At 35.0% G+C, this 23,115-nt stretch overlaps 2 protein-coding genes and 1 long non-coding RNA gene across 5 annotated transcripts; 1 reads left to right on the forward strand and 2 right to left on the reverse strand.

The window, feature by feature from the left end:
* Positions 1-1,425: 1,425 nt before the first annotated feature.
* On the forward strand, positions 1,426-18,757 carry LOC128683930 (uncharacterized). The gene is made up of 6 exons (XM_053770044.1): positions 1,426-1,592; positions 14,584-14,742; positions 14,988-16,320; positions 16,401-17,031; positions 17,485-18,389; positions 18,472-18,757. The coding sequence occupies exons 1-6, from the start codon at positions 1,536-1,538 to the stop codon at positions 18,570-18,572; spliced, it is 3,186 nt and encodes a 1,061-aa protein (XP_053626019.1). The 5' UTR covers positions 1,426-1,535; the 3' UTR covers positions 18,573-18,757.
* Positions 1,588-8,143, reverse strand: LOC128683932 (uncharacterized). Of its 2 annotated transcripts, XR_008406338.2 has the most exons (4): positions 6,043-7,293; positions 5,632-5,893; positions 2,368-2,425; positions 1,588-2,096 (listed from the first exon to the last, which is right to left on the reverse strand). It is a non-coding gene; the product is annotated as an uncharacterized LOC128683932 (long non-coding RNA). The 2 variants fall into 2 exon arrangements; XR_008406337.1 differs by lacking the exons at positions 1,588-2,096; positions 2,368-2,425 and adding an exon at positions 7,342-8,143 and having other exon boundaries at positions 2,848-5,893; positions 6,043-6,870.
* Positions 18,747-22,500, reverse strand: Ciao1. 2 transcript variants are annotated; one of them, XM_053770047.2, is made up of 6 exons: positions 22,237-22,500; positions 20,172-20,390; positions 19,950-20,081; positions 19,582-19,758; positions 19,139-19,332; positions 18,747-18,977 (listed from the first exon to the last, which is right to left on the reverse strand). In XM_053770047.2, the coding sequence occupies exons 2-6, from the start codon at positions 20,378-20,380 to the stop codon at positions 18,793-18,795; spliced, it is 897 nt and encodes a 298-aa protein (XP_053626022.1). In that variant the 5' UTR covers positions 20,381-20,390; positions 22,237-22,500; the 3' UTR covers positions 18,747-18,792. The 2 variants fall into 2 exon arrangements, with proteins under 2 accessions (XP_053626022.1, XP_053626021.1); XM_053770046.2 differs by lacking the exons at positions 18,747-18,977; positions 19,139-19,332; positions 19,582-19,758; positions 19,950-20,081; positions 20,172-20,390 and adding exons at positions 20,542-21,199; positions 21,278-21,465; positions 21,545-21,820 and having other exon boundaries at positions 22,237-22,485.
* Between the last annotated feature and the right edge of the window lie 615 nt (positions 22,501-23,115).

Genomic DNA, 23,115 nt, shown 5'->3' on the forward strand with positions numbered 1-23,115 from the left:
TCAACAGTTCAATTGGTAGTGATTTTTTTATCGTACGCGCCTCTTTTATATAATTTCTACCTGTTCATGCATCACACTTTGGACGAGATTACGGGCTCGACCAATGAGAGTCGAGTATTTTTTTAGTGGAGGGGATGGAAGAGCGCTATGGAATCTAAGTAGTATAATTTTCAGTGGAGGGGAGGGCTCTGGTAATCTGTCTGGCATTCAGTCACTTTTAATGTATGGTACTAAATAATAGACGTATAAGAATATTAAAAGTGGCCGAAGTTCTCTGTTGCATTTTTAATAATTTTTCTGTGACGATATATTATTAAAACATGCAAACATTTTTGTTTTGTCCATTTTTGTTTGAAATCTAGACAGTTTAACTAATATACTTGATCTACAAAATATAAAACAATGTTTCCTGTCTAGACTATTTTTATTATACTCGATCTAGAATATTTATATTTAATATATATATTATATTAATAAGATAAGGGAACGTACCCATACTACGTATAAAAGGATCCATTTTGTTATCCCCGCCCCTCCTCCTTTTCTGTGATCCTCTGATTCTCTCTGCGATATTGTGTACGTGATGATGAAATCCCCCCCCCCCCCCCTCCTATGATCAAGTGCGGTATTTTAAAAGACTGACCCATCCGCCTCTGAACGGGTCACGTAGTATGGGTACGGTAATTTAGTTTATGATGCCTATATATTTAATAAGGAAAATTTCCAAGCGCTGTGGACGCCAAAGCGGCAGACATATGAATATGACTTCAAGGTATAAAATGTTGAGAATTGTGCGGACTATAACGCCTACTAGCCGCCCTGCCTAACAGTATTACCATTTCAAAGATTTTTATGATTATTACTTTTTCTCCATACAAAAAAATAAACAGTATTTTTTTTAAATATGAAAATGCACTTTTTAGCAAAAACCTTATTAACAAAAGTCAAAGCTATTGTTAAAAGGAGTATGTAAAAAAAAAATCAGCGTGATAGCTGCACTTTGATCCCTAAGTCCACCATATACGATTTTCGAACCAGTGTGCGCCGCCATGAGGTTCATGCAGGGTAACTTAATGTGCTGTTAACTGTACTACAAACACAATTATAGTTTTCAACTTATTAGGTAGGTATGTGATTTCAGGTTTTAATTAATATAATTTGTATTAATAAAAACATGCTTTAATTTCCATATCATCTTTAGATAGATTTCATTGATAGTACCACACTAATAGTGTGGTGATGTAAGTTGCATGCATCAGATCCAGTAGATAGAATTGATGCAAGAATCACTCAGCGCGTGGGCCGCTGCTGCCTCTGGGTGGCGAGATACCTTTGATATCGGGAGTGGGCGTTGACATCGAGTATGGTTTTTTTGCCGTTGGAAGGCAATAACTATATTCAAATTTATTTAGTGCGCGAAGGCTGCGTGGCGCGCGAACCAGTAAGCTCTAAGCCGCCGCGACGTGCTAACGTCCCGCACGAAGTAACGGGCCTCGAGCTCAGAGTGTAGCTGCAGCGATATCGACACGAACGACATGGAGGTAGCAGGCCAGTGGCGCCGGGAGTGGGCCGGCACTGCCGAGTTTGGGAAGGTAAAAAAATCTAGGCTGGACTGCAATCCGCGTTATAAATTATTTTATACATATTGTGTGATCATCATCAATGCTAGATGCAATGTATCACAATGCGAAACAAGGTTTGCGACAGCTTTCCACCTCTTGCGTAAAGACAAACGTTGCATACCTATATGTAATTTTTTGCATTGTATGCCCGTTTCAAATCAGGTTTTCATTTAGTGTCTAGTTCTAGAAATATTCAAGACTGTTGCGGTGTTTCGATTAGCAAGCGGTCATTGCCAAAAGAATGAGGTTGTCGTTTCCTTATACGGTTTAAAAACTTAAGCGGCTTTGGCTGCTTGTGCCAGTACTGCTTTACCATGTAGCTTTTATAAAACTTTTGCAAAGTTAAAAAATAGCACTTGTGAATCATAGTACCAAAGTTCAATGTCGGAAAGAAAGGTTGTTGAAACAAGTTCTGGACTGGTTTATTTCCTTTGTTCGCAGTTGTAGTCTGGGATTAAGTCTGGAAATCGCGATCTAGAATGTTTTTTAATAATAATAATTTACAATAGTTTATTTACGTGGTATAAATTTTATCTACGACAAAACATTCCTCTGCCGTTTGTAAAAGAAAATCCGTTTAAAGTTTATGAGTTTATTGTAAACAGACAAACTGACACTGAGACATAACACATATGAAGTGATAATTTAGTACTGAATGATTATTATAAACCACTACCAAATTAGTCATATCATTGAAGTGAGACCATTTCAATATAATTTGTACTTAGTTTTGTAAAAAACTTACACAACCACGTGGAGGCGGCGCGTTGATATCTTTTAGTCATAGATTTGATCCAATGATGCTGTTGATAATAAATATTAGATTAATGAATTTATTTATTCATACATAGGATATTTGAAAATGGTACACAATGATGGCAGTATCAAGAGTTTGTCGTATCGCCATGGTTGCCTATATAAAACGTCAACGCACACTATACGCGCTGATAGTAAAGTAAAATAATAAAATATTGTAGTACCTAAGCACTTATTCCAAACTAGAATTTTGGGATAAAAGTACCCTATGTGTTATTCCAGGATATATTCTACCCGTGTACCGAATTTTAGATTTTGCCACACAAACTTTCGCATTTATAATATTCGTGGGATACAGATTTGTGTATGTTCATTATTAGGTACCAACACTACTTGTACTTATTAAAAAGTACGTATTTTCTATTCTAAACTTTAGAGAATTGTCTAGTTAACTCCGATATAGCAAATATCTTGTATGGCAATTGATTCCATTCGAACTTTGGCTAAAAAATTGCTAGTCTCACGCAATCGGTGAAATAAATTAGGCAAGTTTTATTTTATGCGAAATCAAGATGCAAAAATATATATGGAAGTCAAGTCCCAATATCAGATATGATATAGATATATTACTCGTTAATGGAATAGATTGCGACATAGGAATAGGAAACGCGTAGGAAGGAAACCAATCCGCAGACAATGAGGATTATCGAACGGTGAAAGTTGCACGCGGGAAGCTGCTGATGGACCTTGGAGATGAGAACCTACGCGAATGCTATTGTCTTGTGGCGTGCCTAATCAATGATGCTGCTTCCTATGAAAGTGCATTTCGTGCATTTCTAGGTACAAATTGAATAATTCTACGACGTAGATTTAATGACTAAATTCGAAAATTATACCGTGTTTATTTTATGTTCAAGTTGCTTTATCAGAAATTCTATATAATGATGTTTTCTGTCGTCGTAGATTATGTAACTACATATTTCACAAAAAAAAAACTCTTGAAATAATTTGGAAAACCAGCCCTCACGTAATTGTAACAAAGATCTTCTCCGAAGCGTAGATGCAATCGTCTTGGCCTAACGGTTTATTTTCTTATTTTGGTGTGAGTCATTACGGGGAAAATCTTCGAATGACGTTTATATGTAAAACTACATTTTATCGGATTCTCATGACGTAAACAAAAATGATATCACCGATTTCATTAATACTGTTTTTAAACGATTGATTGATTGATCTGTATGCAGCTCTATAACACCCAAATTAGTTGAGATCGAAAAACTGGAATAGGATTGAAAAAATCTGAAATTTATTTTAGAACTTTGTTGTATAGAATATTGCTTGTTCTCCCAATTGGAATGTAAACAAATTCTGAGCACTGGACACGCGTAAAGATGCTACAGGCCATGGGAAATGTATGACTGTTTCTGATGAATACTTCTGCAACCTTCATGGAAAATTAATGGTAATTATTGGGCTGGAAGCTAGGAAAGAAAGGAAGAAGTGCTTTGTTCTGTATCCATGACTGTATGAATGAATAAATAAAGCAATGCAATATTGTAGAGTCATTCCTAGCAAATCCCACAGGAATAATACTTTTTGGTTGCCATTCTTCAAGTTTCAAAAATTTCAAGATTTGTTAAGTAAATAAAGTGACAAACAAACGTATTTTCGCGGTTATGTGGCGGGTTCGGAGCCAATAAATATAACGGGAACTGTAAAAATCCTACATACACTGATTTTTATAGTATTAAAATTCAAATTATTTATTGGCAGTCTTTTATCGCAAATCCCACGGCAATGGATTTGGATAGTTTGAAAATGTAAATCTAAAATTTCATGGCATACTTCTAAATTGAAGAAATTTCATACAATCTTGCAACCCTTATTTCACGCTCTTAGGGAAAGAATTTCCAAAATTCCTTTCTCAGCGGACGTCTCCTATCCATAATATACCTTCCTGCCAAATTTAATCTTTATCGATTTGGAATTAACTCAGCGCATTTAGCGCCACCTATAAAAGACAGGTTTTTTGCAAATCGCCACGGGAATAGTTTTTTGAGGCCTCAGTAGCCTTAAATCTGCCTTGTCTTGATATTTGCAGAAATTTTGAAACGTCATTCAGCACCAATAAACTATGTAGATGATAAACTTGGCTATGAATTTTAAAGGTGAACGCTCTTGAAGGACGAACGCTCCTTCTGAAATTAAATTAATTGGCTCCAAAAAACGTTGTTTGGAACGCGCTATTGTAGGCCTAATTTTGATTGCGGATCTTCTCCATATAACAACTATTCCAGAGGCAGTCCAACTTTGCCTGTTGAACAACAGATACCTTTGGGCTCTCCATGCCATTTCGAAGCATGACATTGCGTGCATATAAGTATGTTTATTGAGCAAAGTTGAGAAAAGTCGATATATTTTATTGATATAGATCGAGAGGCAGTATCCAAACATGATTCTCTTTCAAAAGACTCTCAAAGAGTGGGATCTAGACGATGCCATCTTGGAACGCTCTGAAGCTAAACGCTCATCACGATCCGGTCGACTTTCTGTCAATTTTCTCAAGCGTGCGCAGAAACGGAAGAATGATTAGATAAATAAATAAATATATAATATTAGGACAATTCACACAGATTGTGCTAGCCCCAAAGTAAGTTCTAGACTGTTATGGGATACTAACTCAACGATACTAAATTTTATAACAAATTCATATATAGGTAAACATCCAAGACCCGGGCCAATCAGAAAAAGATCATTTTCCATCATGACCCCACCGGTGATCGAACCCAGGACCTCTCAGTTCAGAGGCAAGCACTTTACCACTGCGCCACCGAGGTCGTTAAATTCATTATCAAGGTCATTATGAAACGGTTAGGTATAACGTTACCTAAGACTCCCTTGACCATATCGTACGCACAGAAATAATAGTCAACAATAACAAACCATACCGTTTGTTATTGTTGAGCGCGTTACTTTACTGCACGTGTTACGTTATTATTGAGACAAACGATAGAACTCTTAAGTTAATTTTTATTATACAACAAACGTCTAGTTAGAATAAATTTAAACGCATAAAAGCACGTAGCATAAACAAATAACATTGTATCGCCTTCCCGCTATTACAAGGTAAATTGAATACAAATAAATATAGGTACATTAAAATACAAAGCAAATGACAAAGATCCTAAAAGCGATAAATTTGCTGTATGTACAGTTTTTTAAGTAGGAACTTATTGCGTGGCAATGTACTTACTTGCGTTAGAAATTTAGAGGCAGTAGAATGAACTCAGTCACATCACTTCCGTCGATTAAAAAAACGAAAACTTCAAATGTTAAATGCAACAACAATAGGAGCCAATGTCATGAAGGTAATCTTCCAATTATCTACGAGTTGGGTAGGTAGCTGTCAGCGTGGTGTAAAAAAGAAGGTTGTCGGTGCGTGTGCACACTGAAGTCACCGGAAATCCTGTGTAAAGGCCGCTCTGCGAGGCTGGCTCTGATGCTGCCCATGATGCCTGTTTTGATAATTTAATTTGATACAAAAAATAAAGACTTAAAAAAAATACATAAAATATATTTCTGTTACTAGTAGTATTCCGAAAAAAGCGACAATTTTATACACCTAACATATAGGAAATGATTGTACGTATATAAAACTACTTACATTATACAATATTTTTTGAAAGGTACAGTCACACTTTTATTAAAGCTGATAAATTCTTAAAGTACTTAATAAGTAGGGAATGACTGTATAAACTATAATGATTTTAAAACAATTTTATTTTTATCTATATGTAGGTACTTGAAGAGGGTGCAGAATGCTTCACTTTTGGAGTGGGTATTCTGACTTCGGACACGTCATGTCATAATTTAGATAAAGTGTAATGAACTTGGTATGATCTTTGTTTTCAAAAGGTTGTGAAATCGTACAGCGCATCTAATTATTACTCTACTAAGTAATTTTGTTCTTGAATAGGTCCATTCAATACGAATATCTTTCCGTTAGAAGCCACATAGACTTAGTTACTTAAAAACAAATAGGTAGATAGCTACCTATTTGTTTTATTGAAATCGATATGTAACATTCAGAATAGAAAGACAAAACTATTCTGTGTTGCTTGTTATTAAATCTGATCTTGTTTCATACTAAAACGTGGTAAAATATCAAAAGATTTATCGTCGTAGCTTAGGTCGTACCAATCCGATATGTTGCTTTGTTTTCGATGAAAAATAATAAAATTTATTCGAAGGAACTAGTAGAGGAAATGCCTAGTTACTTATTCGCAGAAAATATAACTACCTGGTTACTTACTCTACTCTCGCACAGTTTCCCGCAAGATGAGTCGGTTGATCGAATGATAACTACAATTTATTTGTAATTTATAGATACTCGCATTTGCATTTTCCCAGAGAAGTGATTCGCAATGATGACGCGATGTCGACGCCCGCGCATGTCGACGACCTCGTCTCGGCCTCCCTATACTCCAACAACCTGTCGATAAATTGGATCACAATTTGTAGTATACTAAGTGTTAGGTAAATATTAGCCTATAATCAGAGTCCTCGACACATACGAATTAGCGCTTTACCAAAACGGCGCAGTTTGTAAATCAAGTCAAGAATCATCAATAGCCTACTTACTTAGACAATTAGTGAAATAAACACACGCACTGTAATTTAGAAGTAAAATAAAAGCAGATAAATTATTAATCCTGGTACTTAACGAAAAAAAATCTTTGCCACTGACCAACATCGATAACCACAGTTATAAATAAATCAGTCTTTGCTAACCACTCACTGTTCCAAGTTGCACCCTCCATATTACACATTGGTCTGTTTATCTAACTTGAAACTGGTTACAAAAAGGAAATTTTATTGACTGATTCATAACTAGCCTAGCTATTTGTAAATCAGTTAGTATGGGGTTATATTATATTTTCCTTGAAGTTTACTTAATACCTACTTCATATCATAAGGTTCGAAATATCTTCCTTTCGTATAAACAAATGTGTCTTCTGTCTGGCACACGCATTACAGAATTAAGTACACTGTGATTTGTTTGCCTCGATTTTCGAGTCTGTGGGTTGCGTAGTGACCTTACTTTTGGTCTTGGTCGCTGTCGATTATTTGAATGACGTCACTTTAACAACTGAAATAACTCGCCTTGATCCGATATTAATACCAGTAACGGGCTGTTGGTAATGAAGCTAACGAAATCTGTAAAATATACTGATTGAAATCAAATTGCAAAGTTTGTGTTTGTAAATACATTGTATGTTTTTCATATAAGAATGGTAAATGTAGAAATTAAAATTGAGAGTTTGCCCTTTCAGCGTACACATCCAAGTATCTGCTACATTTACCACAATGAGTGTGCCTTTATTACATGGATAATACCTATATTGCTAATCTTCAAAATGCAAAAAAATATCTAAAACTTTTTAGCGTTAAGTAGATTATATAGAGATTTCATATTATTTTAAGTAATGGATGTTATGTAGGTACTTCTATTTGTTTGTATGTAGAACATTGAAGTACATTGTGATATTAGATATGTATTTTCTTTAGTTAAGTTATTTAGGTATACAAACTAGGTTTACTTGCGTCGTACATCTCGTCAAAAACTAAACTAAGTACCTAGTTAGATAGGACTTAGAGATAGTATTAAGGACAAGTACAAAAGACTATGACTAACTTTAGTTAACGGATATGTAAATTTACACAGCGTCCTTATAAGGAAAGTTGATTTTTGAGTAGGTACCTGCCCGCCCATATAATATGTGCTAGAGGTTTGAATGGATAATTCAAATTCAAAAATTCAAAAATTCTTTATTCTTTAAACATAATGCTTTAAACATAGGTTGCCAGGACTCACCAATTAAGTTAAAAACCTGTGTCTGGCAAGTCCCGCTCTTACGACAATGACATTGCAGGTAAAGAATATATAAAAGCACAACAAAGAGAATATTATTTAACTTATATGTATACAGACAGATATACTTATATTTATTATGCAAGTATACACGAAAAACATAAATGTAGTAGACGTAAATGCTAATCAGTTATTTGACTATATGCAAATCATTTAAGTGGGATAAGAATTGCTTCAGTTTCCTCATAAGTGAGCTTCTGTAACCAGGATGACACCTCTCGCTTACATTCCTGATACGTTTTAGGGTATATTTTTAACTTATTATTTATACTTTTATACAGATATTCTGAAAGCTTATAGCTTTGTTTGGACGCAAATATTGTATTTGTAACTATCAAATTTATAACGTTCATTCTTCTCTTAGCCAAAATACTTCTGTCAAAATAAAGAGTTTTATGCTTCCTAAGAACCGAATGTAAAATATATAATTGTCTTACCGAAAGAACACCAGTTTCCACATGTAGCAAATGAGAACAATGACGATAAGGTTTAAAATATATCATCTTCAGAAGAGAACGCTGGGCTCGTTCCAGTTCTATGAGTTTCGATTTTGCCACGCAGCCCCATACAGAAATACAGTAGATAAGGATGGATTGGACAAGAGAAATATATATCATATGAAGAAGATTACGGTTTGCTACATGTCTAAGTTTTTTAAAAATCCAAGATAATTTTCTTATCCTTGATGCAACCATATCCACATGTGAGTACCAGTTCAAGTTTTGGTCTATAACAACTCCCAAGTACTTAGTAAAGGTCACCTTTTCCGCAATCGTACAGTTACAGTCAACGTAGGGACCCTGGCACGAGTGAATTTTTAATGTCAAATTAGAAGGAGGTTGTGTATTATTTCTAATAGAAAATGCAACAAAATTAGTTTTGGATTGGTTAAGAGTAAGTAAATTACTACTTAGCCAAGTTTGTGCAGTTATAAGTCCACGTTCCGCAAGTTCATATACGTTCTTCCAAGTGCTACCCGAAAAGACGATGGCGGTATCATCCGCATAACAGAATACCTGACCTCCCTCAATATTCAAGTCACATAGACTGTTTATGTATATTAAGAAAAGAGTCGGGCCAAGTACACTGCCCTGCGGGACACCATAGGTTACGGCAATATCATTACTGGTGAAATCACCCACAACAACTCTCTGTTTACGCTCTTGTAAGTAGTCATTTAGGAGTTTCAAAGGAATGCCACGTATACCTATCTTTTCGAGTTTTTGTACTAGGGCAGAAATAGATACGGTGTCAAAAGCGTTCTTTAGGTCAAGAAACAGAGATAGACACTTTTTACCGGAATCAATATGTGACACTACTAAATTCGCCAGATCAGCTACAGCATCCTCAGTACTTCTGCCTGACCTAAAACCGTATTGACGAGATGATAATAATTCAAATTTATTCAAAAACGACATTAATCTCGAATTAATCAATTTTTCCAATATTTTGGAGATAGCAGAGAGCACTGAAATAGGCCTATAGTTCCGTACATCATCTCTGTTTCCACTTTTGTGAACTGGATGAATCAAGGAACATTTCAAAGAACCTGGGAAGACACCAAGTTTAAAACATTGATTACATAGATGCGTAAGTATAGGAGTTATAATATTGCTACATAATTTTAGATATACAGTGCTTATGTTGTCCCAGCCAGGGGCACTAGTTGTTTTTAATCCCATCAGTACCTCATACACCTCCTGACAGTCAGTATCAATGAGTACAAACGAATGAGGCTGATAATCTAGACCAGCGACACAAGAGTACATAGGATTTGTGCAATTGATTTCCTCAGCAAGTTTAGAGCCCACATTTGCATAGTGTTTATTTATATATTCAACAGATTCAGATGGAGACTGAGATAGATTTAAAAGTGCATGATTACCAGTTTTGGCTTTGTTTAAATTTGCGAATGATTTAATAGTGTTCCACAAGGCTTTAGGATTTTTTGAGGCAATATTGAGTTGATGTGATTCATAAGATCGTTTGAGCTTTTTCAAAAGATTATTAAGAAAATTTCGATATCTACGATAGGTAATCTTTAAAATATCATTATGTGGTTCATTTCTGGTTTTTTGTTGCAGCTTATTCCTATTTCTAATACATCTAATCAAACCTTTAGTGATCCAAGGCTTTAAGTTTCTTTTACTTTTTGGAATAATTACTGTTTTTGTGTTATCCGATAAAGAATCCGAAATTTTTTGTACGAGTTGCTTTGTTATTTCGTTAGGGTCAGACAATAAAAGAAGAGAGTTTACATTTTTGTTTTCTAAGGAGGATACGGCGTTAGGTAAATTAGTGATATTTTTAAAATTAGTCTTTTTAAAAGTTTTGCTAGAGGCCTTTAAATCAATGTAAACCATGTTGTGATCAGTGATGGTAGAGTCTAACACTGCTATACTGACGTTATTTGTTTCAGTTTTTAATATTACATGATCCAAACAATTATCAAATCTTGTTGGAAAACAATGCCCGGGCAGAAGACCATATACAGCTAGCATGTTTAAATATAATGATCTATTAGCAATAGTTTCGGGTGGTTCATTCGGATAACTAATCAAATTAATATTGATATCCCCGGTAATAATAATATTTTTAGAGTCTTGTATGTTATTAAGATAACAACCGAGCGAATCGATGAATGGTTCTGCATTTTTGAATGATGGTGATCTATAAATACCTAAAATTATACAGTCATCAAAATGTATTTGGAGACATGAAGCATTCGTTAGATTTATCTCTTTTACTGTTGAAACCAACTCCTTACGAATGTAAATTACAACACCATCATTTTGGTTGATGTATTTTGTTGAATGATATGAAAAATAACCGTCTAGCAGTGGTACAGGCTTGTCAATATCGAGTCTACACTCCGTTAAAATCAAAACATTCGCAGTGGTCTGAATTGTAGAGAGCACAGCTTGGAGATCGTCCATATTAGCGTAGACACTACGAATATTCTGAGCAACAATGGAGCAGTCAACTTGTCTATTTCTATTGTGCTTATTTAGTTCCTCAGTTGAACAAGAAATAGAAAAAGCTACTTCAGTTTTGTCTAATTCGTTTGCAATAAAAAGAGTATTATCCATTTTCATGAGTTCCTATACTACGGGACATAAAAATATATGCATAGCGAGAAATGACGTGACTGGAGACATGATTTATCATAACTATAATAACAAAGGTTACCCATAGCGTTACAGAGACTATGTGGAATTTCAGGTAGAAAAATGCGAGATTATATGATATTGAATAGACAAACAAAAAATAAAATGCATAGTAAGACATCACATAATAGAAAAAGAATACACAAACTTTATATGAGGCATGAATCACTTTTACAATATAATTTAGTAGGACCAAGGAAAACAAAGCTAGTCATATTTCATTTTTAGAAATTGTCTGCAGTTGAGCTTCACTCATAACCATGATTATCGGGGAGACATCATCCTTCCTTAAGTACACTTTACCGAAGGCCGTCCAACAGTATTTGTATAGTTTCCTTCTTACTAAGTCCCTGGCCAAGAAGTAAAGTCGCGCACCCTTAGCTGTAAGTTGTTCAGATACGAATATAGGCGAGTCACCGTTTGTCTTAAATCCCAGGTGTTTCAGGCTTAGTTTAGCTGATTTATTTCTATAGTTGAATGACTTACAAGATTTCAAAAGATCAGTTTTAGTTAGTACAGATGTAAGTTCCAGTACCACAGTTTTATTGTCATTATCCTTATTTTTCTTAACACGGTATATGTCCTTTATGTCCATTTTGGTAATTTTCTGGCAGCCAACGCTTTCCGACAATGATGTCACCATGGAGACAAGATCTTCCTTAGTCTCATTTTGTGCGTTAGGGACATTGCGTATTTCTATGGAAGTTTTACGACATATCTTTTGAACATCTTCAAGTTGATTCTCCAAGCGAGAAATGTATTCCAAGTCCTTTTTTCTTTGTGACTCCATAGATTCTAACTTTTTTTGCAGATCTTCGTTTATAGTAGTAACAAATGAGACGCTGCTTTCAATGTTTGCAATAGCTAATCGTATTTCTTTGACAGTCTGAGTTAAACTACTGGAATTCTTCTCTACTTTGTCAGTTAAAGCAGTCAACATGTTCCTCATTTCTTCCTGGAAGTCGGAAGAACAATGATCACTGCTCCTCTTTCTCTTTATGCGAGCGCAAGCATAATTCGGCGGTGTAATTTCCGCTTGAGATGTCATATTCAAGTTAGAATCAGAAAGGGATTTATTAAGACAGTCCATAACGTTCCGTGAGGAATGCTGTTTTTATAAATGCGATAAGTACGTTAACAGCTCAGCGTCCACCCAATATTGCATCCGCTAGTACTTACATATACATAAAAACGGTGAGTGTTGCTATTACGTATGGCCACGCTAATGCGACAGACAAATTTCGACCGAAGTACACTAGTAAAAGAGTAGAAACAAATATTCACGTAGGCACACGCTCGTAGCACATCAAGTGTATTGAGTATAGTCCCCACCTTCCACCGTAGACACTGCGTAGGCACTCGTAGCTTCGTAGCAGCCGCTTCGTAGCTTGATGAGATGAAGGCGCCTTGCCGTAGCGAAAGCGAGAGGTAAAACGGGTGTCTTTCTTACTCTTATAGGACAAGTAGCAAGTTCGCCGGTCGTATGCGCAGGTAGGGAGAAACACGTGAACCTCTTCAATGGAATATTTTAGTAATGAATGATGCAGTATTGACCGCACGGAATAGATTAAATACAGAATAATTTTGCTTGCACTTTTGTCGAAATATAATTAAACAGAGCGTAACACGTCTACTCAGGGACACAGATCGGACGAAAGAGTCAAGTTTTTAAGTAAGTATATCTGCCAAATTCGTCCTTGAAATTAAAAACTTTTGATAAGTCATTGTTAATTTAACGTTTAGTTGTTCTAAGATCTTTATCAATTCTTCCTAGTTGCACAACAAACGTAAACAGGCCGATATTATATTTACATAAGTGAGACTTCAACATCGTTTCTATGATCCGAATGAATAAGTAGATATTATGTAAATGCTGTAAACTTGGTGGGCGGATTATGTAGGGTGAATTTTTACGTTGAAATTATAGAAAAATTGTTAAAATGCGGACGAAATCTAGTAATATTACGTTTTCACTTCCGCCTTTTAAATTTTATCGTATAAAACCAAAAGGTTAAGAAAGGTTTTCTACTAGCATTTTAGAAAAGTTACATCTAGAATTTCAGTAGGTAGGTACCTACTACATGTGTAGGTTCTCTTTCTTCGTAGAAGTAAGTAACACAGTAGCCGAATAACTTACGTAATCGTTTTGTGTGGTTATGTCTACTTCCCGGTAGCTCCTAACAAAGAGTCGTTTACACTTCGTGTAAGTTTTTATACAGGAAAATAATAAGCACAAACTTCTAACACATAAAAAATGATAGTATGTTTTTTATAGAATTTGATTTGTATTCGGACTTGTTACTGATTAGCTCAAGGCTGCACATTTTCCCGCCTGAGACCTACTTTGCCGAGAAGAGTGATTATTTTAAAATAAACATTTGGTCGATATACCAATTATTTTCCCAATTTTTTCCCAAATTTGCTCAGGACTCCTTGTGAATAAAGTGGGAAAATAATGGGCGTAAAAACAATCTATGGAACTTAGCAATAACTAAGTCAAGTAAAAGTAGATAAATATATGGACGCGGTAGTCAGAAACAGTTACTTTAAGCTTCAACCATGACTTATTTGAGATGTAAAGTGTTCCAAAAGAAAACACCGACTCATTCATTATTTATGGGTTTGTCTAATATTTAACTAAAGCCTGTAGAGGCCGTTATTAAAATGTGAAAGTACTCTGTCACAAAGTGCCTATTAACAATTATTTTGTAGAGGCAGTGACACACTGACCTTCTTCATTCAAACCCAGTTAAATAGTAATTGATATCGGTTAAAACACACCATGATTACAAGTTTAGCTGTCACCTTGCAGAGTTTGATCGACGGCAGCAAAGAAATTCTTCATCGAAGGATGAGACTAACATTATAGCTGATCGGACAATATAGTAATTTTATTTATAGCATTGTGGGCACACAACAATGGATTGTCAGACTGTAACATACTCCGGCCACAGACTTTTTATGAAATACTCTTTTCTTTACCCTTTTTATTTCTTAGTCTATTAGGGAACATAGCAGAGGGAAGTTTATTCCACCGCGGTTTATTATACCGCGGTGTTGTTGTTTTACAAATAACCCTAAAGTAAATTATATTACTTGCTTGCAGGTGACGGAGGGCGGTGTGACGCGTCAGGTGGCGCGCGCTATGGAGGTGCTCCACGCCAGCGCCCCCGGAGCGCACATGCGCGTGATGCGCGCCGCGTATCACTCCACCGCCGGCCCTGGGATACCCGCCTCCTCCTTTATGCTCCACTCTTCAAGAAGGGTAAACCAAATTTGTTTTGCATGCAATGTTGGTTTGTAAAGGCCGCCCACGGCTCGTCCGCGTTTTTCGCAATAAAAGCTATTACGTTATTTATGATGGTCTTAGTCTATGTGACAACATTTATTTTATTCGGTAGAAAAAATACAAATATTTCCTCTTTAATAATAATTACTTATTACACTAACTATATTGTATATCAAATTATATGTTCTATCATGGTTAGATCACGTATTAATTTGTTTCAGGTCATATCGTCCGGATTCAATCTTCTAGAATCACCGTCATTTCCGAGCAAACCGTTGGAGATATCGTCTACTCCACTAGAATCTTTTCCCGACACAAACACAGAGACAGAAAATTACAAAGTGACAGAACCAGACGACACCGAGATCTCAGAACCATCAAAATGGAAAGCCACAAACGCGAGCACATTGCGCATGCCCAGCGAAGAGTCATCGTCAACAGATAATGCCAGCATTATTGATCTGGACAGCAGATCTCCACACAAGGATATATTCAGAAAATACTCGTATGACTCGGAAAATGACATTCTATCCTCTAAAAGAAGTAGCGCTCGAGTTTCACCTCTTTTGGATACACCTGTTACACTCAGCACACTCAAATATAAATCACTTTTAAACAGTAGTAATGACTGGAATAATAGAAGAAATAGCTACAGCTTCGAAGATACATGTCCCGTAAATGAAACTATTTTTCATAGTAACGATATATTAGCCATGGAGTCCTCTACAGACAGTGGTATTTGTAAATCAACTGAAATTGTCAATGAGCAAGGTGATGATCATGCATATACCAATTATTTTGACAAAGTAAACAGAAATATAGATACACAAAATGAAACATTCAAAGATTGGCTTCATAAAACTCGCCCGAAAACAGTGTATAAAGGCCTACAACAGCCCAGTTGGAGACAGCACGAAATTGTAATTGAAGATCCATCTGAAAATAAAGTATCATTGAAATCACCAGGTAAAGTCTGTATAACGGTACCCATAACAATAGAAAAAGACCGATACTCGATTGAAGATAGCGACAGAAAAGTAAAAAAGGTTGAATTTTGTAAAACGGAATTACATTTTGCAGCCGAATCAGGACGAGTGAATATTATAGCAACAGATGAGAAACCACCACCTTCAAATGACTTTAGAAAAAGAAGAAGTGCTTTCGTACCTATAACTCATAAGTTTGATAAACCAATCACATTGTTTGGCGAGAAAGGAGACACGTCAAATCCTATAAAATGTAATGATTATTTAACATATGGTAACAGTGAGATTACTGAAGAAGAAAATGAGAATACAGCAGCTACAAAGAGTATTCTCAAAAATAAAATTCCAAAACCCAAACCGTATCTATTAGGTGAGAACACGGTACTTGGGAATTCGGATAATATAAGTGAAAGGGATCTATTGAATAATTCCATTACTGCTTCGGGAGTTTCATTAATTAATAAACAACTAGAATCTGAAAGAATATATAACAACGGAAAAACATCCACATTACATAGCGAAATTAGTCCAGACTACAACAGTACTTATAATTGGACAGTAGACAAAGGTATTTTAAGAATATTATAAATATTATTTTAAGTAATTCATACAATTGTTATATAATTTATGTTAAAATCTCTGTTTCAGGTCCATCAACAAGTGAAAGTCCTACTAATGACAAGAAGAAAATTGGTCAGACACATCAAAAGGAAGCAACCAGAGTTGACTCAGTTAAGAAGAAAGTAGTTCACGCATTACCGATATCACCAGTTACAAATACTAAAACAAGGCAACTTCGAGAAAGCGATTTGATGTATTTTGGTATCGACAATGAGAGAAAAAATAGCGTAAAAGAAAAAGCAAAATGCATTGAATCAATATTCACTAATAACATATCTGATAATAGTTTCCAATCAGTAAAACTGATAAAGCGATTATCAAATAGTGCTTGCAATAGTGAAGCTGAATCAGAAGACGCACCGGAATATCAAAATATAATTTTGAAAAAGAATCAATCGCAACCGATACCTAAGCCTAGATCAAAATATAACACAGCGTCTGAAAAGCACACCGACCTGTTACAACCTATAGTAGAACAATATAGTATTCAAGAATCTCGCAGGTCTAGATCTAAGAGATTAGAAGAGATAGTTCCAACGCCCAGAAGTCGATCCGAACCAGCCAAGAAACACATTTCGCAAGTTTCGTCCAGGGCTGACTCACGTGGCAATGATACTACAACAACAAATAGTATAAAAAGAAATTCTCCGTCTCCAAGGTACGTAAAATTTAAAAATAATTCTCCGGCTGAAAACCAATTTGATATTTTAAACATTATACTTATGGAAAACTCACACAAATTTAGTTAGCCCCAAGGTAAGTTCGAGGCTTGTATTGTGGGATGACTCAATGATTATTATAGTTATATGTACAATAATCATTGAGTTACATATTATATAAACATACAAGACCCAGGTAAATCTGAATAATATCAATTTTCATGTTGACCTGACCGCGAGTCGAACCCGGAACCTCCAATGTAGTCCGGCATGATGACCAATTAGGCCGCGGAGGTCATCACACATTGAAATTAAAACTGGGATAACATACACAATAGATAAAAATGTGATAGAGGCGCCAGTGAGCCGGGAGCACCCTTTACTAATCCTGATTTAACCAATATCGACCATAGTGTTATTTCGGCAGCTTTTTAATAATATTCGATTTGCAGGTCAAAGAACTATCAAGATAGTGAAAAATTACGAAGAAAGCCATCACCAATAAAAAGAGAAGTTCGCAAAAATAGCATCTCAGAAGACGAAACTCCGCTGTATGTCAATTTAAATACAAAAAATGGGCTTCATCCAAAATGTACAAATTCTGAATGGAATAATCAAAAGTCAGAATTGGTGCAAGATATTCCAAGTGAGAATAAAAATAATTCTAAAAAAATAAAACGCAAAGAATCTTCACCCCAAACCAATAAGAAGTCTCCAGATAAAAATAAAGCAAATGTATTAAATAAACCAATAAAAGATGTAACTACTTTGGGGAAAACACATATTACAAAGAAAACAAACAAAGTTCAACGCACAAAAAAATTGGTAACTCCCCAACAATCGCTCTGTGATCAGCCTCAAAACGAAGAGTTAACTAAAATAATTGCGGTCAGCAATTATAATGACGTAGATGTTATAAACACAAAACCGAAGCTGAGAAATCGCTCGAGCAACAGAAAACCAAGAGAGGAGAATCATTTAGACCTAAAGTCATCTCATCAAATCGAAGACAAAAGACATGATAAAAAATACGTAACAAAAGAATCTAATAGCAGCAAAGAATCTGTAAAAGGTCACAAAATATATGGACATTCTATCAATGGTAATTTAAAAACAATTGATAGTAGTATAGAAAATCACAGCCATAATTACAATACTGATACAAAAAAGGTCGTACATAGGCATCCCACAAGAAGTGAGTACATAATAAACTATAATGACAAAAACGGAACTGTCTCTTCAATATGCAAAATAAAAGCGGGCCATTCTCTATCTAAAAGAAAACCAGTGACGAAAGAGAAAAACAAAGAGAATGCCAAAGAAATAAAACATAGAAGTCTAGACAAAACTACCCTGCGTAAGTAAGTCGTGCATGCATGCTCTAAACTAACAAACAGCATTCAACTCAACTATAACATGATTAAAAATGAACGTTTCAGTTCAGCTACCAGAACAGCAATGGAATCAAAATGGATTGACGCAAGAAAATAGAAAAAGGAAAATTAAAAATCGCGTGCAAAGGTCTTGCCAGATATTATAGCTTCATTATTGCTTGTATCAAAATAATAAACTACACAACACTATTTATAGATGCCACTACTGTATTTTTGTAATATTAAGTATTATAATAATATGTTGTGTAATTAGACAGTGATCTCATGTTACTTTGTTATTATCTTCAATAAACTAATATACTATGCAATAAAAAACCGTATTTTAAGACTATTTAGACTTTTATTTCAAACATAACAAATTATTTTTCACACAGTTACCAAAGGATCTCTATCACATTTACTTACGAATACTTGAACTTTATTGTTAAGCCTGCTTTGAAGATTGGACGAAAATATCTTTAGAAATCCTCTCTCAGAATCCGAGTGGTTGGTCAGGATCACAGAAACACCTTTTTGAGCAGCGTCGAGTACATCATGATGCAGCATTTCACCTGAAATATAAAGTTAATTAATTAATTTTGTTGATATCAAACACGTATAGAATTTACCGTTCACAGATGTTCTAAGACTTCATCATCATCAAATGGTTTCGATAGTCACATTGCTGTTAATTTGAGTCTCTGGATTACTTTAAGTTGGATTATATTCTCACCTGTAAGGTACAAGTCAGCTGAGACACCTTTCAGCACAGAGCTTCCAGAACCAGCACAAAGCGCTACACTGTGCACTTTATCGTCCATAGTTTTTCCCTTGCCAATAGCAAATCTGACATACTGCAACCCGGTTAGCTGTTTCACCTTTGCAATTGAATCGGTCAGTGATATAGCAGACTTCATATTTAACAACCTGAAATTTCGTTTTTAGTAACTGTTTAACCATCTTTGTCCTAGGCATATTTAATGTTATGCTTGTGGAAAAGTTCAAACCTAAACGTATTTTGATGTTGACCTTTGTAAATCAGGATATTGATATCAATATTATCAATAGTACAATATCTGGCAATATGTAGGTGTATGGTTTGAAATAGTATCTTTATACAATAATCTTTTAAGTGATAGGTGCCACAATGGTAAGATTTACGAATAGATAACTTACCTTCCAGCACCAACATTAGGTTTCGAACCACACAAAATTGGTTTGGTTTCGCCGGTTTGAAACGCCGAAGCGAGCCAGTCGTTGACGCCGCCCGCGACGCTGTCCCAGCTGGTGTGAGGCGAGTACAAGGCAATACGATTTTCAAGGAGAAACGATACGATACGCTCTTTCCAAGACCTAGCAACAAAACATACAGGTGTGACAGTGCACCACGTGACAGACCCCTTTGTAGATAGTTTCAATAAAGATGAAAAAAAAGCAACAAACCAAATAGGTTGGTTTTACCTTACAGAATTATCCCAGTTAATTTTTTGGTACAAAAATGAAAAGTTTTATTTCAAAATATTTTTACGAAAATAGTTACTTACTTTTGAATCACCGATTTCAAAGGAGCGAAAATAGGAGGATGGTAAGAAATTATCATTTCACATCCTTGATCCTTAGCTTCCAAAGCTACATCTTCAGTTAAGTCATTTGTAAGTAATAACTTGGTAACATTCCTGAAAGACACATTAAACCATTTTATATGCATTTATTTTTAAAGCACTAATTGAAAAAAATAAACTAAAATAAAAATATTTCCTAATTACCTAGGAGAATGTGGCTCTACTAATAAGCCAGTATTGTCCCAGCTCTCGGAAAGTTCTTGTGGAGCAAAATCTTCCAGCACAGTGATAACATTATTCAACGGTAACCCAATATTATCTCCAGCCATTGTCATATAAGTAGTGAACAGTTTATAAGCAGCACTCAAGGGAATGTTTCTTTTCAAAAGATGTTTTACTGTTAGAGTAAACATCAGTTTCAAGCTGCAATAAATGATAGGATACAACATCATATGAAAAGTTTATATATTACTTTATGTATATTTATTATTTATTCCATTGTAAATCACATTGTTTTAACACAAATTTCAATTCAATTTCTAAATCAAATTATATTAATAAATCAAACAAAATCTTTTGAAAATATATTTATTGTAAACAATAATTTTGATTCCCATCAACTATATATACTACTTATATATACAAATAACAGATAAAAGAAAACCCAATACTAGTTTTACAAATTATTCTATAAACTGCCATATTCTAATTTCTCCATCATCACTACATGACAGTAATTCTTGATTGCCATTTGGATTCCAAGTGACACAGTTTACATCTTGGGCATGAGCATTCAATTTGCTACAAATGAGCTCAAATATTGGTGCATTAGGATCAGACTCCTCAGATTCTTTGAAAACTCGAATTATGTCATCACCACATGCTGTGACCAGCAAGCCAGTTTTGTGGCACCATGCTATATCATAGACACTTCTAGAGTGATATCCTGATAAAGTACAAACACATTTCCAGATTGATTCTTTATCAGTCACTATAACACCTTCTTGATTATCTGGTTTATATTCCTTCCAAATTTTAACAGTTTTGTCATCACTACAAGTAGCGAGCCTCTCTCCTGTTTTATCAAAGGCCAAGCTCCATACAGTGGAGTCATGTGATTGAAGTGTAGCAATACATGTCCAATCATTATCTACTGGATCCTCTTTATAAAGTTTGACAGTGTTGTCATAGGAGGCTGAAGCCAATATGTCTAGACAGGGATGCCAAACAACCTACAAAAGAATTATATTTTAATCTTTATACATTGATGATTTACTTTAAATGTAGGTATTATGTAACATTATACAAACTTTCTTGACATCTTGATTGTGTGCATTTAGAACAGATTCACATTCATATTCATCTTCACCAGCCACCTCCCACACCCACACTGACTTATCTCTGCCACATGTCGACAGCAGCTGACCAGACGGAGACCACGAAACACTTTTAACTTCATTCTCATGTCCTTCTAAAGTGGCATTGCACTCAAACTGACCTGTTTATCAAAATATTCTGTTATAAATCATATTAGCACTTGCACCTAACTTGTTCACTCATTTAAAATAAATACACACCACTTTTCTTATCCCAAATAGCAGTAGTCGCATCAAAGCTGGCTGAAGCCAAAAAATTCCCACAAGGTGACCAAGCTACTTGTCTGATTGTGCGTTGATGTCCATCTACTAGAACTGTCTTAGTCTTCCATTCAGCTCCTTCTTTGCTCCACAATTTTATTGTTTTGTCTTCGCCACAGGATGCAAATATTTTACCCTGCGGGTGCCAAGCTACATTCCAGACAATGCCCTTGTGGCCATTTAATGATTGGAGTAGTTCCAGTCTCGCCATTTTTTCTGTTTTAAATAGATGTTCATAAAAGTAATGAATATTATTTGATAACTGCACTTTAGGTTTTTGTTTTTATCAAATAGATATAGCAGTGGTGTGGTGATTGAAGATGTAAATATAATAAGTAATACAAGAGAAAAGTATGCCACACAAATAGGTATTTGAAATGTAGTCAATAAATTTAAAATACCTAAAACCTACCTGTAAAATATAGGCATATAAAGTCACACAATTCAATTTTATGAGCAAAACCATATTTAAAAAATAAAAAGGTGAGGAGTATCATCCTATCCTACGTCCATACAAACAAACGTCTGGATGAAATTTGGTATATATACGGACTACTGACACATTAAAGCCACAGTAACATGTACTTTTTAGACAACATGAAATTATTTACAATGCAGTACCTATTACATACCTGATGTACTATGTGAAATAATACAGACGGCTAGCGGCGTTATACACAGCGTAGTAGGCACACCAAAATAGTGATACTATTTAAGGCTTCTTTACTCAAATATAAACAAATGCTTTAATTTTTTTATGCATGCATGCATGTAAATCTTTTAGGTATTTTAAAACGCCTTCGTATTTTTTTCACAACGTTTCATGTCATGCATGATCACTGCAAAAGTTTTTTTAATTTCATGAAATTATACAATGAAATTATATGACATTTGGTAAAAAAATGACAATGACAACTGACCAGATAAAGGCCTACAGCCTACAACCAAAGAACTTGCAGGTACTAGGTATCCAGAATTCAGATATAATGTTCAATCTTATAGGGAGTATTATTGCATATTTATCCCGCCAGAGTACAGCACTGCATATTAGGTACACAAAAGCTTTGCCGCCTTTTGCTATGTCGATTAAAACGTTTATTTTAGAGTACTTTATTAATCCTTTCATTTTGTTAGCATTCGTTTGTGAAAATATCCCGAATATGCTATATTCGGGTTTTGAAATATTGGGAAAAATAGTTTTCCATAAGATAAAAAACTTCGAAAACTATAGAATACGCCACACACTATACAATTTTCGAGACAGTAAACAGTCGAAAAGAAGCTCGGAACACTTCACCCGTGAAGACTTATCAAAATATGGACTTCATACAGGTAAGATCTTCAGTCAAAATCAAGTTTATGCAGAACATAACCTAAAATAGTGTTATTATTTTTTGGATAATCCACTAAATTCTTCCTTTTTCCTTTAAACTCGCACCATGATTACGTCGAAGGTATTTTTGGTCGTAAATCTGCAACAATACTGAAAATTGGCCCTTTTTGCCTCATTG

Source organism: Plodia interpunctella, chromosome 3, assembly GCF_027563975.2.
Source record: "Plodia interpunctella isolate USDA-ARS_2022_Savannah chromosome 3, ilPloInte3.2, whole genome shotgun sequence".
Lineage (NCBI taxonomy): Eukaryota > Metazoa > Arthropoda > Insecta > Lepidoptera > Pyralidae > Plodia > Plodia interpunctella.